The following is a 14,295-nucleotide window of genomic DNA, read 5'->3' on the forward strand; positions in this document are numbered from 1 at the left end:
AACAATTCATGAGTCTAGACAAAGAAGGAGTCTTCAAGTACACATCATATATATATCATCTGTTCTTGTACTATCAAACAGACAGTTTTCAATTTCCTATCAGAAAATTGGATAGTAAAGGAGAAAGGAGGTCTGTAATCTTTTGGACCTCAGTCTTCCATCAAGTCCATAGCTCTCCCTACACTTACTGTGAATTCCTTGATCTATTTATACATCCAGTCTCCTCTCTGCTGATGAGAACTCCTCCTCCTAGACTCTCTGGTGACATGCAGAAAATTTTACAACTCTCTAAAAGCTACAAAATAGGTTACTGGTACTTCTACCAGAATCACACTGAGATCAGGATATATGGCTGTAAGCTATGCCCCTATAAACTGCCAAAATATGTGCCTATGAGACTATTTGCCCTGGAATACTTTAGGAAATTTATCAGCTCAGATTTGACTCATTTTTACGCTGCCAGGAAAAAGGCTCAGCTGAAATTAAGAAACCAATTAGGCCCTTTCATCATTAACAAAAAGGAAGGATGGCAAGATGTTGAAAGGATATTGGGTGAACAACTCAAATTAAAAAGGAGCTTTTGGTGGGTACCCTATGACCCAAATGGATTCATCTATGATAGAAAGGTAAAAAATAGGCTATCAGCCTATAAGCATTGTAGGATCCCTGAATTAGAGTAGTATGCTAATCAAGATGAGTGGGTAGAGGGCACATTGATAGAAGAACTCACTGACGAAGAAAGAATGCAACAAGCAATGAAAAATCTTGAAAAGACTCTTGACCTAGACTCTTTTTAATAGGTGTCTTTCAAAGTACCTCAGCAAACCAGAGTGGGCACATCCACTGTTGCAACTTCACAGCAACCTGCTCAAGAAAGCACTACACCAGTGGCAAGGACATCTAAGGGAAAAGAAGTGTTGGATTCAGAACAGCACATAATGACAGATCAGCCAGCATCATCACAACATCAAGGCCAAAGGTAAATTCCTCATGCCCAGACCAAAGCTCCAGAGGTACCAGCATTACAGACTCCTCTAAATGAGGAAAAGAGCAGAAAAAGGGACCGAGAAGAGGCCACACCTATAAGTGGGCCAGCAGAGCAACCAGAGGCAAAGAGGCAAAGAGTGGATCCTCTACCTGAAGAGGAAATTATAGAGGAGATCATAGAAAGTCCAAGAAGTGAGAGGGCAACCAACCCACAGGCATCTCCAGTGATAGAAACATCCACCAGTTCTCATGGGCAGCAATTGGGGAAACAACATAGTGTGGAAGTTTCCTCCTCAAGGCCACCAAGTAAGCAAGGTTCAGATATCAAAAGAACATTTACTGATATCAAAGCACAGAATGAGCCAATAAGACTACAACTTTATGACCAATTTCTCAAGATGACCCCCACCAAACAACAAAGGTTAATGTTTGCATATGACATTAAGGAAGGAAAGATGATCTTGAGCCACTTCAAGCCTAAAATACAATAGCAACAATCAACAGCTGATTATATTAGAACAAATCTAGAAGCTCTTGCCAAAGACATTCACCTTAAGGACCAAATTGGGTTGCACAAGCAAACTGGAGAGATGGTCTACTCCATATTGGCAGACAAGGCAATATTAGCTCAACAATTACAGAATTCATTAAACAACACATCTGCCCAACTGGACTTGGAAAAGGCATCTTCATTGGCCAAGGACAACAGGATAAAGTCCTTGGAAGAAATTATCATTGAGTTGGGGCATGATCCCAAGGATGCCAAGGGAATAAAGGAATTAATGAAGAAAAAGGAGGATGACATAGCTACCCTCAAGAAACAATTGAAGCTGCCAATTACTATGCATCCACAAACCATAGAGGTTGTGCAAGAAAAAGCAGAAGAAAACATGATGGATTTGCTAATGAAAATGAATCAAAGACTAAATGAGACAGAGAAGGAATTGGAGAAGGCATTACAGTAAAAGCAGGGAGTGTCGACCTCCCAGCTATCTCAAACAGCTCCAACAGTTACAACTGTTCCTACCACAGTTACAATAGTAGTCCCTCCCACTGACCCAACATCAACAACAGGTACTTCGACATCAACAGCAGCAGGCAGTAGCACTACCATGACCATAGAGGAATTGATAAAGGCTATGGAGGATTTAAAACTCCAAGTATCAGAGTTGAAAGAAACCAAAGAAAAATTAGCAAAGCTAGAAATAAGTTATGACAAATCTAAAATGATTGTGGCAGAAAGGACAAGAGAGGTAAAAGTACTAGAAAACAAAGTGAAGGCGCTGGAAAAGGACCTCTCCTTGGGCAAACCTTTGGGAGAAATCAGGGGCTTTTTGTGGGCTAATATCAGTGAATCGATCAGTAATGTGTGGAGATCCATTCAAATTATATATGAACAGATTGACTTGATAGCAGCAGCCCAGGTGGAGATTCAAAGGGCTAGAAATTTATTGGGACATATGCCCGAACAGGCTAACAGGCTCATCCATTTTCTGAACACTAAAACCAAAGAAGAACTAGCAGCATTGGACATCAAGGATAGGACAGGCACCATCCTAACAATCAAAAGAGTTATGACCATGAGAACCCTGATGCAAAATTTGGAGAGGAAGAGCCAAGACATGCAAGTGGAGGTAAATTCTTTTTTAGAAAAATTTACAGTTTTGCAGGAAAAGGGCTTGCCCAGTCTGGTGGGAAACAATGAACGCCTGGTAAGACAAGCTGAGTACCAGATTAGATTGAATAAATATGCTATTGATCGACAAAATGCATCATCATCAAGTACTCCAGCAAAGAAGACCCTTCCATCTGGCCAATCTCTGTACAACAATTTGGAAAATCTATTTTATATAGAACATGAAGTACAACATCTTTTTATAGTCCAGCCTAACTTCTATAGGTACACAGATGCAGATGAAACTTTGATAAAGCTGCAAAGGCATCAGTTGCCAGAAGAGCAGTGGTGGCAAAGCATGTTGGAAATTTTGTAGGCAGGTTTCAAATTTTTGTCTTTCCCACAAAACAACAAATATCATAAAGTGAAGATAAGGGGTGGATAAGGATCACGCTGGGCAGCGGTCTATTAAAGCAAAATTAAAAGCACCCGAGAAAGCAAAACCAGCAGTGCGAAATATCAGTAAAGTGTCCACCGGCCGACTCGCTGAGCAAACAGTCAATGCATCTCACCAACTAAGCGGCCATAACAACAACATTTACTTCTGCATTTATTTCTTCCTGTTCCCAAGATCATTTACTTCTCCTGTAGAGTAGAAAGAAGAAGTTATTGCTAGATATTATCTCATTGAGATATTTTGTAAACATTTTTGTACAAATACCACCCCAAGCAAAGTATTAGGTGTTGGTGATACATTTCTGGAGCTGCGTTGTAACTCTGAGAACTCTTCTGAATAAAAGGTGGCTGGAATGCGTTGTTGCTGAACTGTCTGGTTGTGGAATTAATGGCAAAGGACTATGTTACAGAATTCTCGAATTATTTTATGGATCAATGTCTTTTTTAACTCATGTTTTACAGTTTCTGTGTTTTTATATATCATCTATGTTCATGATCTAAATAACAGGGAAAAAGAATAACCCAGAACTTGCTTATCTATACTCTGTGTTAAATCTTTGTTATTTTTTATGTTTTCTTCAGAATTAGCATAAGCAGGAATTCTTAATTGCTCCTGTTTCCCCTTATTCTTACATCTTGAATATAGCCAAGGAATTCTTAACTGCTCCCTGGCAATATTCATCCACTTTCCCTTTGTCAACATGATGAAGGATTCTTGATTGCCCTTCACTCCCTGACCCCATTTCACCTAATGCCAGCTTACAAATTGTTCCATGGTTAATTACCTTGCTCTGTAGTTCCTCCCTCTGTCAAAGAAACCATATCCAGCAGTTCATCTTCATATACTCCATTAGCCCAATGGACTGAACCTCTCATATTTACACCCCTCTTCTTTTGAATGTCACCATCCAAAAATCAAACAAACCCCTGTACCTCATAACTAGCCTAATATACCTGAAAATAAAGCTAAATTATAAAGAGAGAGCCCTCCCTAAATGCAGATTGGCTAGAACTTGCATCTAAAAGATTGGTCTGTGGTTACCTCGGCCGTATTCCCTTTTCTTACAACTTTTGGGGAACAACCTGAGTGATAACAAACTGCAAAAAATTTGTATGAACAATATGGCATCGTTAGTAAAACAAATCTGAAAGTGCCCTGGTATTCAATCGACGGTCTCGTGGCAAAGTCTTCGCAATAGATAACAAGTTAATGAATATTAACCAAATCCAACCGAAGTTAATTAATGATAAAGAAAGCTTCGTCCATTAACAAATTTCCAGACATTAATTGACAATGAAACAAAAGTTAAAAATTGTGACATATAACGAATTTTGCAATTGTACGAAGGCTTGAGATCGGTGGGAATAACAAACAAGATGACTGCACGTGCCAAATCCTATCAATGGTTTGTATCGGGATCCAACAACATGCGACGAGACAAGAATTGTCGAACTTTAGCGAGACGAGTGGTCCCGAGGGATGGTTTCAAGAAAACAATCGATCGGTTAATCAACAACTCTAATTAGTTACGGGGGCACGCATGTGGGTTTCAAAAACCACTAGCAAGGACGTCATAAACAGTCCAACGCACGGTCAACCCACACACTAATTCTAATCCTGTTACACCATCTGCGTCACTCAGTCACACGTCAATGACATGTCGATGGAGTTCAATTGTACAAATCGAATGGATCATTACTCCAACGCATAAACTCTGCCACTCTGATACCACTGTTATAGGCCCATTGAACTCCATAATGAATCATTATATCATTAATTTGAAATCATTCAGCATGTATACAAACAGAAGTTAACTGCCAAATCACAATCCACTGACTAGTAATTTTGCTAACCGTAAATAAAGATAACTAAACTAATTCTAAACTACTAATGTACAATATCCCAAAAAATTAATTAATATTTTGTGTGACACTTGGTTTCACCTACCAAAAAGTGTATTGGATTTCTACCATTGTTGGTCAAAGTTGGTCAAAACTTTGCCTTTGCATTCAAGTAAATGAACCAGGTTTACATAACTAAAAAAAGATTATGCTTCCAACATATTACAAGATAAAACTAAATTTATTAATTCTTTTTTAACAAAGACCTTCCAAGGTGGAGGCCACCTTGCTCCAACACATTCAATTCTCGTTTGATGTGAAAGTCGCATACTCTTCATTCGATTCTAACACATTCAATTCTCGTTTGATGTGAAAGTTGGATACTCCTCTTCATTCGATTCTAACACATTCAATTCTCGTTTGATGTGAGGATGCTCCTCTTCATTCGATTGTAGCTTGATTTTAAAATAGGATTTTTTTTTTAAATGACTAAAAAGTTGCCAAATTCTATATATGAAAGAATTATGTTAATTTTTGGAGAAAATCTCTATAGGAAAGAATTAGGTTGATTTCTTCCAAAAGTGATACCTACTTAAAGTAAGAGTGATGAATTCAAAAAGAACCCTCGAGAATTGGATGCTGGAAAGGATCTCTTTTAAATTCAAGTTCCAGAAATCATCACTTCAGGATCTCTTTTAAATTCATGTTCCATAAATCATCATTTCATTTATGAGACCGCCATTTTCTAGCCAAAAATTCTTAAAAAATTCGAGTGACAGCTCCAAACCAAGATTACTAAATGGAGGTAACGTGAGCAGCTCCTTTAACTGTTGCCAAATCTGGCGTTTCCTCCGTATCGTTTCTCCGGGTGGACAACTCGTATTGTATTGCAATTTGCAGTGGACTCATAATTGCTACACGGACAACCAACCTGTAGTCTTTTCATTTCACATCACTTCCGGAATATGCAAGGCCAGTTGCCTGCCTGCATGTGCCCACTTCACTTCTAGGAGATTGACCCCTGTTCGTAATCAGGGACTGGATACACCTGGGTCGAAAAACTCGCCCACGTGGAAGGCACATAACTGGACTGCGCACTGCGGGGACCTGATGGCACGTAACTTTAGAGCACCACCCCTACGACCGCATGGCACGTTATATTGACATTTTGTTGCAGACGTCATTGGCATCCGCTTGTTTTTAAATAATAGTAAATATTTTATATAGGAATTTTTAAAATTTTGAGTTTAAATGGTTTAGTTTGAAAAAAAATTATGTTGTAAATTTTTTATAAAGACTGGAATCTATTTGCTAATATAGATTTATCTTATTAATTTAATATAAATTGAGTGGTATTAATTTTTTTTACTGGTTTCAAATTTATGATTTTTAGGAGGAAACACATGTTCTTAATTATTAGGCTAATTCAAACTGTATATTTTACATAACATATACATAGAAATATTTTATCAGTACAAATTAAAATGTTGTTTATTATTAATATATTTTTAAATATATGTCAATATTAATTGGTATTAAAATATTTTATTGATAATTCACTGAATATTTTTTATGTACAATATTAAAATATTTTATTTTAACAAATTTTTTTTTATATATAAAATTGATATGGGCATAACTTAGTTAACATAGACCTTCAAATAGTTTATTAAATTTCTGGTTAAAATATTTTTGAAAAGTACAAAGTTTAAGCATTTTTTTTCTTTATTTTTATTTTTTTATTTTTTTTAACCTATCAAACTCATTTTTTTTTTATTTTACCACTTTTTTATTTTTTATTTATACCATAATTTTTTTTTTTTTTAAGACACGTCAATTCCACATATGCATAGACATACTTACACATCTCCTCATACAACGTTGTAGAACCAACTTAAATCTATCTAACTCTGGATCTAACATGAGCCAAGAAAGATCATATTTCTTCGAGTGAAAACTTTTTTTAGAATACAAAATACAAATTGATATCCACATAAATTAATTAAAAAAAACTCTCATTGAGATATTTTTAAAAAATATAAAATTTAAACATTTTACTTGTTCATTTTTTCTACTGTTATGAAATTATATTATGTAATATGGCAAATATTATTGCGGGCAACAGGGATAGATAGACAGACTTACACGGAAATGAGGTGGCAGCGTTAATCGTACGCAGAAAGAAGTCATCGACTACGGCTTGAGTGCTAAGAAGACATCGGAAGCAGTGTAGATTTAGTGGCACGTGTTGTCGTGGCCCGCTGCAACTTGCGTTACTTTTATCTTCAGGAAAGCGACGGGCCGTTCGTCTCGATGGCCCTTCCCGGGCCGTAGAGGCCGGGTCGTGGAGACGTGGATCTTCTGCAGACAAGAACATATCTAAAGCGATCCGTCAAACGCATTTGACACGTGGAATCCACGTTCCCGGAAATAGTTAAACGGTTACCTGGCAAGATGTCCTCCTCGGTCCCTTTCAATAATGTTACCTTTAACTTATGCCATTGATGTGCACCTAAATAGACGTGTTGTCCCATTTATAGGTAGGTCTACCATTACCTCTTTATATGGTTAGTACGTATTGGTTTTTATAAACATAATGTCACTCTATATCATACCCTACCTCTTTATAGGGTTAGTAGCTATTGGTTTTTTAAAACAACCACAGTTTGTGCAGCCCAGTTTTGTTTGCTTTTTAAAAATGGGGCTCTAAATATCGATAGTATAATTACGTTGCTTTTTTGTCTTTAAAATTATTGAAATTTTGGTAAGATTTCGACAAAATCCCATAGGGATTTTTGTAAATCTAAGTTATAATTGTCAAATTTGATTTTGGGTGTCTTATAAGTTTTTGATGGTGCTTAATCTATTTCCACCATCAAAATATGATTCAACACTACTAGTGCAAGATTTCTTGATTGCCACTTTTGGTCGTCTCTGCAATTCCTCCGCCTTGGTAGACACCTCCTTTAAATATGGTTATTATGTATTTTTTCATCACTTTACATTATATAGGTTTTAGATTTTTCACAACAAAGAATTTAAAATTATAATTTTTTCCAGAGAAAATTAGTTACACAGAAGATGTTCCTATAATGGGTTTGGCTAAGCACATCTAGCCAATCAAGGAGCCTCATTTTCGTCTTCTTTCCTCCAACCATTTTTTACCACATGGACAACACTTGCATAAAGACTCATGGAGGCTATGGGTTTCTCAGCCATTGTCGTTGGCTAAATATGCTGACTCAACCTCTCGTGATTCCTTCTCAGCACATTCCAAGTGCTTTTGCATCACTAACCACATAAAAGCACCCCCTGGAACCCACATTGAACTCTCATGGTTCCTTCTCATCACATTCCAAGAGCTTTTGCATCTTCGATTGGTTCTCATGATTACTTTTTGCCACAGTGCCTGCCTATGCACCTCATGTGAAGGGAGGGAAAGTTCTTGAATCTTCCATGCACAGGAACTTGGAATAGTGAACTCGAACTCAGAAGGAATAGTGAATTCGAGCTTAACAGGCTCGACAGGCATTGAGGGATCGTTCAAAATCTTCCTTCTTTACTTTAAGTTAGTCAGTCGACTATTCTACAGATGAGGAACGTGAGAAGAGGGGGCATGTATTGTATTGTCACTGCCTGTTTCCCCCTTTTGTGTTCTACTCTAATGGGTAAGAGGTAAGTAACTGGTGGTATCCGAATGCAATTTTTATATATATTTGATTAAACCCAGAAGGAGGAAAAAACAGAAACCAACACAAATAATGTACTCTACACAATCACCATTTTCATCTCCAACTCATCCTTCCATTTCATGTCAATCATTTCATTTCATTGCATCCTTCCATTCCATGTTGTAACTGTTAATTTATGCTTCAGTTTTAAGTCGATTCGATTCTAGGTTTGGGTTTGGCCCTTTCAATTTTGGGTTTAGATTTTCAGCTTTGGAGAGTGGCAGTGGAAGTAGCCTCATCCCAAAATGGAAAACAATGGCAAGGAAATCTTAGATTTTGTCGAAACAAATCACTTAGGCCAAGTCAAAATTGCTTCAACAAGCAAAACAAGGAAGTGGATTTGGGTAAATGCAAAACAATATTGGGGAATTTTAAAGCACAGAATTGCTCGTTTTAAATGGGAACAAAAAATAAGAAGAAAACAATCCCAAAAAAAGAAAACAAATAAGAGCAACAAAAATAAAGAGGAGTCAACCATTTATAGTCCCACATCTACGCCTCTTACATGATCGTGAGATCTCTATGTCTAGGAACCGATGAAGGTCAGGGCAAGGATGGAAATTTTGGATGCCAAAGAACAAGAAAAGGACGACAAAATTTCAGAGATTACGCTTGCAAATTGATCTTTAATGGAAGGTAATAGGATCCTAAAATAGCAAGTAACAATGCTATAAGAGGCTTTAGAGACAAGAAAACAAGAATGGGAAACACATGAAGACAACATGGAAAAGCATGAAAAAATCAATGGCAACAAACAAGGAAGTGATAATTTCTAAAGTAACTCAGGTGGATACACAGATATCTCAGCATCAGGTAGTCATTTCCGAAAAAAAAGGCAAAAGAGATCAAGAGGACAAACATTCCAAAAGAAATCAGAACCAGAGTTGAGGACACTAATGGTTACATAATGGTTACTGGTTTGATCTAGTTAAATCGGTCTTTAAGCAAACATTTATTACTTTTGGTTACTTCACACATCAAGATTAACCCAGTTCACATGTATTTAACCATAACAAATGCAGAAATCATAATAGTTCATTTATCATAAAAGAGTAAAGTCCCAATCAACGTAGAATTAAGAAGAAACTTATCTTTATTATCAATCTTCAACAATACATCCAGATCCACCCTGCGCACTCAGCTGCAGGGTTCTACGCACACAGTTGCAGACTTTCCAGGCCTCTGCGCACATCGCTACAGAGCCTCTACCTTCCACCCTACTCCCTTGACTTAGACTTACAGACGCTTTCAAGCTATTGCCTCTAAGGACCCATTACATTCCATCTTTCAAAAGAACTACTCTCCCTCATAGATCCCTGCTCTATTTATACTTTCCCTTGGCCCATGATCCCTCCATGGGCTGACTCTATTTCTATTTCTTTACATTATTTTTGGGCAAACTACCCTTTGACTCAACCTACTATAGTTCGCGCTCTTCGCTTTCCACGGAGTCTTTTACCCTAATATTACCCACAATTCCGGGCTTCGCACCCCATACTCATTCCGCAGGGCTTGCACTACCCAATAGTCCCCCAACACAATCATCATGACTCGTCCCGAGTCACTTGCTAGCGTGGCTAGATGCTCTGCCTTGGCGTCGCAGTTTTCCTCCCATTGAGTGGCGTTCATCATCCGGCTACTCCTAGTTTGTCTCCTACAACGCTTCATTCATCTCCTGCTTCAGTGTTTCTACCACATCTCACAACTGATGATACTCATTCTACTCTGCTCGATTAACACAGAACACCCCCTCCGAGGATTTTAGTGCAAGCGGGGGAGCCACATACGAGACCTCCTGGTACCACTGTAGCCCTTTCCGACCATCGTATCTTCTCTTCGCACCGTCTGCTGCAACCTGTGTTGCAATTTTGCAAGACCTTGGGTGTTGTCCGCATGATCCCAATCGTCGGGAACCATCAGAGGCGACTTATTGACTGCATCTCCACCCATGGTCATCATCTGTCCATCCTTCTATTGTTCTGTTGTAGTGCGCCATCCTGCCCCTAGGCGGGGCGACAACATCCAGACCAATTCTACTTCGCATTCCCTTTTTTCCAGTACATCCCCTGCTAGTGATGTTGCAGCCTGTGGGATACCCGCAACTATCAATACCAGACTCCTTAGAGAGTCCTACTCCTCCCTCGACCAGATTACTACCTTCGGGCGCATGCCTAGTGTAGAGATGATGAACAGCTCCATCTGTATTTCCGAAGCGTAGGCTGCCCAGCGGATTCCCCATGGTGATTTATAAGCCATGCGAACTTCAACTGCCCAGATAGTCGCTCGTTCCAGCTCGTGTAACCTTCCCGTGTGAAATCTGTGGCCGATAATTTCATATCTAGGTTATATTTTTGCTCTTAATTGCCCGCCGCCCACTCCCTTTTGCCACAATGCAGCCTTCTTGTCATGAATAGTGGTATTAATGGTCACCATTCCTTGGAACAGTGCACCCATGTGGCTTTGTCCGCGGAACCACGCCCCTGATTGTTGGCCAAATGTATGCGCACCCTGATACCCAAGCCTCTGTCCCCCAAACTGCTTTATCATCCCTCACTCTCTTTCAACTAGGCAGAGCGGTGAGACTCTCCTGAGAATAGTTAGTTATGCAGTCGACCTACCCGTATAGAGCTTCAGGCGACTGCCATTCACTCTTCCTGGGAAGGGGTCTCTGTTGAGCTTAGCCAGCTGAACTGCGCCCCCATCAGTTACTTCTTTGACGACATAAGGTCCCAACCAATGCATGTGGAGCTTACCTGGGAATTTCTCGAACTTACTATCATATAAAAATACGAGATCATCCTTCTTAAACGTGTGCACCTTGATATGGCGATCATGCCATGCTTTCTCACACTGTTTTTGTACCCGCTGATGAAATCCCACTAGAAATCGTTCTTCGTCCTGTTCGTCAAGTTGTGCGAGCCTTTCCTCCAAGGCCCCACAATCTACCATTCCTATAGCTGCTGCAATCCACAGACTGGGCATGATATATTCCATAGGCATCACGGCCTCCTTACCATAGACTAGTCGAAATGGTGTCTAGCCTGTCAACTTTTTGCACGTGGTTCGGTATGCCCATAGCACAACAGGGATGTGCAAGTCCCAATCATTCTGTTGTGCATTGCAAATCTTAGTCAGCCCGGTTTCCATAATTTTTTTGAATGCCTCAACAGTCCCATTTTCTTGCGGATGGTATGGCATGCTCTGTTGGTGATATATTTGGAATTCCTCAGTGAGCGCGCTGATGGTTTTTTTCAAAAAAATGCATTCCTCGACCACTCATGAGAATCTTAGGACACCCAAACCTAGTTAACACATTATCGAACAAGAACTTTGTCGCTGTTGTGGCTATTCAATCCTTAATTGGCTATGCTTCTGCCCATCGGGTCATTTATTTGGTGGCAATGATAATATAGCGTGCGCCCGTCTTCCCTCGCGGTTCAATAGGCCCGATGAAGTCGATCGCCCATTTTTCAAATGGTTGTAGCGTTACCTGTGGCTGAAGTGGTATTTCATCCCTTCGCGACGGCTTGCTCGTTCATTGGCATACATTGCAGGCCCGACAATATGCTTTTGAATCTTGATGGAGGGTGGGCCACCATAATCCGGCACGAAGAACCTTCTGGGCTGTGGCGCAGCCTGCATAATGTCTGCCAGTAACCCCTCCATGTGCTTCGGCAAGGATTTGTTCTCGCTCAAAATCTGGTACATATCTGCATAATATCTCATCATGGCCCATCTTGTAGAGATGACCAGCAATCACAGTGAAATATGTTGCTCGTGTCACCAATTCCTTTTTTTGTTGCATAGAATACCCCTGCGGCGCAGTGCCAGTAGTCAAAAAATAGATTATATCTTCAAAGTGGCCATCCGCAATGCGCACTGCATACAACTAGGCATCCAGGAGTCCTTCTTCTAGATTCGTGGGTTCCTCGCCCGTCTCAATCTAGGATAAGTGGTCTGGACCCACATTCAGACATCTTAGCTTTACAACAACCTCAAAATCATATTCCTAAAACAACAACAACCATCGGCAGATGCGCCCCCCAAACACAGGATTATTCACTAGGTATTTTAGCGCAAAGTGATCAGTATACATCTTAAAATGTCCTCCAAGCAAATAGTGACAACACTTCTAGAGTGCATACACCATCGCCAATCCCTCTCGCTCAGTAGTAGAGTAATTCTTCTCAGCTTTCAACAACCTTCGACTTGCAAACGCAATCGGGTGGTCAATTCCCTCCGCTTATTCCTGAGTAAGTACTGCTCCTAACGCGATACACGACGCATCAACATGCACATGGAACTCCACATCCCATTTTGGGAAGGTCAAGATACAGGTAGATGCCATTTTCTCCTTCCAGGCTTTTGTTACATTCCTCGTTCCAGCAATACGTGGCATCCTTTTTTAACAACTGTTCCATTGGAGCCGTGATCTAGGCGTAACCTTTTATGAACTTCCGATAGTACCCCATGTGTCCCAGTGTAGCGCGGAGCTATTTGACACTGCGCGGTGCTTGCAAACCTAATGTAACATCGATCTTTGTTGAATCCACCATCAGGCCTTGCCTACAAACTACGTGACCTAGCAAGTTCCTGAAAGGAACAAGGAACGTACACTTTTGAGCGCAATCTGGTGTCAATGGCCGGTATCCAACATTAATCATAAGCTCTCAATATGTTTCTCAACAAGGCCAAAGACCATCCAATCATCAAGATAGACTTCCAAGAATTTATGTATAAATTCCTTGAATGTAGCTACCACAATGCGGGAAAATATTTCCGGTGCATTCTTCAGCCCAAATGGCATCACCGTATACTGAAAGCAACCCCATTCCATAGCAAATGTTGTCTTGCTTCGATCCTCTGGCACGATCTTGATCTGATGGTATCCAGAGAACCCATCTGTAAAGGAATACGCTTCCTGCCCGCCCACATTTTCTAAGACTTCATCGGTAAAAGGTGTGGGAAATGGATCGTTAACACAAGCATCATTGAGTTTCCATAGATCCATGTAGATGCGGATCTCACCCTTCTGTTTCTTCTCCTGTACCACCATCGGACTCCTCAACTGGTTCAATGATCTCAGCTGCCAGCATCTTGTCTAGTTCTTCTTGTACTTTTGCTTTATATTTTGGATTCAATCGGTAAGGTCGCTGCTTTACTGGTTTCGCATCAAGCTTCAAAGTTATCTTCATCATTCCTAGTTCACCTTGAATCCCTTTCAGCTCTGTAATCTTGGTAGGGAAGAGGTCTCGATACTCCCAGAGCAGCTTGACGACCTTTTCCACTGTAGCGTCGTCCTAGTAATCTCCAAGCGTAGCATACTTTGGTTCTTCCTCTATTCCGATATTCACTTGCTTCATTTTTAATGGCGTTGCGACGTCTGGATCTTCTATTTCGGGGCCGCGCACTTCTCAACTTCCTTCGGATTCTGGTATATTGATGTCGTGCGGATCATCTTTGTCACCTTCTACTTTTACATTGTAACATTCCAGGGCCCGACTTAGCTGTCACGACCAGTCTGGTTGCACGAGTTCTTCTGGTTCTAGCGGCATTGTGAAAATTGCAGTCTTTACTAGCTTTAATGCGTCGTCCACTGTATCCATCCATTGATCCTCAAAAATAAATGTTGATAGAAACCCTTTGCGCAAGATATCCCACTCC

At 40.1% G+C, this 14,295-nt stretch overlaps 1 protein-coding gene across 1 annotated transcript; it reads right to left on the reverse strand.

The window, feature by feature from the left end:
- Positions 1 to 11,232: 11,232 nt before the first annotated feature.
- LOC149211215 (uncharacterized) lies at positions 11,233 to 11,631 on the reverse strand. The gene has a single exon (XM_089399218.1). It carries the CDS (start codon positions 11,629 to 11,631, stop codon positions 11,233 to 11,235), a length of 399 nt encoding a protein of 132 aa, XP_089255344.1.
- Positions 11,632 to 14,295: the final 2,664 nt, after the last annotated feature.

Source organism: Pinus tabuliformis, chromosome 1_2 (genome assembly GCF_031772625.1).
Source record: "Pinus tabuliformis cultivar Carrire ecotype Pingquan chromosome 1_2, CPIR1, whole genome shotgun sequence".
Lineage (NCBI taxonomy): Eukaryota > Viridiplantae > Streptophyta > Pinopsida > Pinales > Pinaceae > Pinus > Pinus tabuliformis.

Bases quoted from the DNA above. Each gene is read 5' to 3' on its own strand.
- LOC149211215 (XM_089399218.1), bottom strand. From the start codon at position 11,631: ATGCCTATGGAATATATCATGCCCAGTCTGTGGATTGCAGCAGCTATA.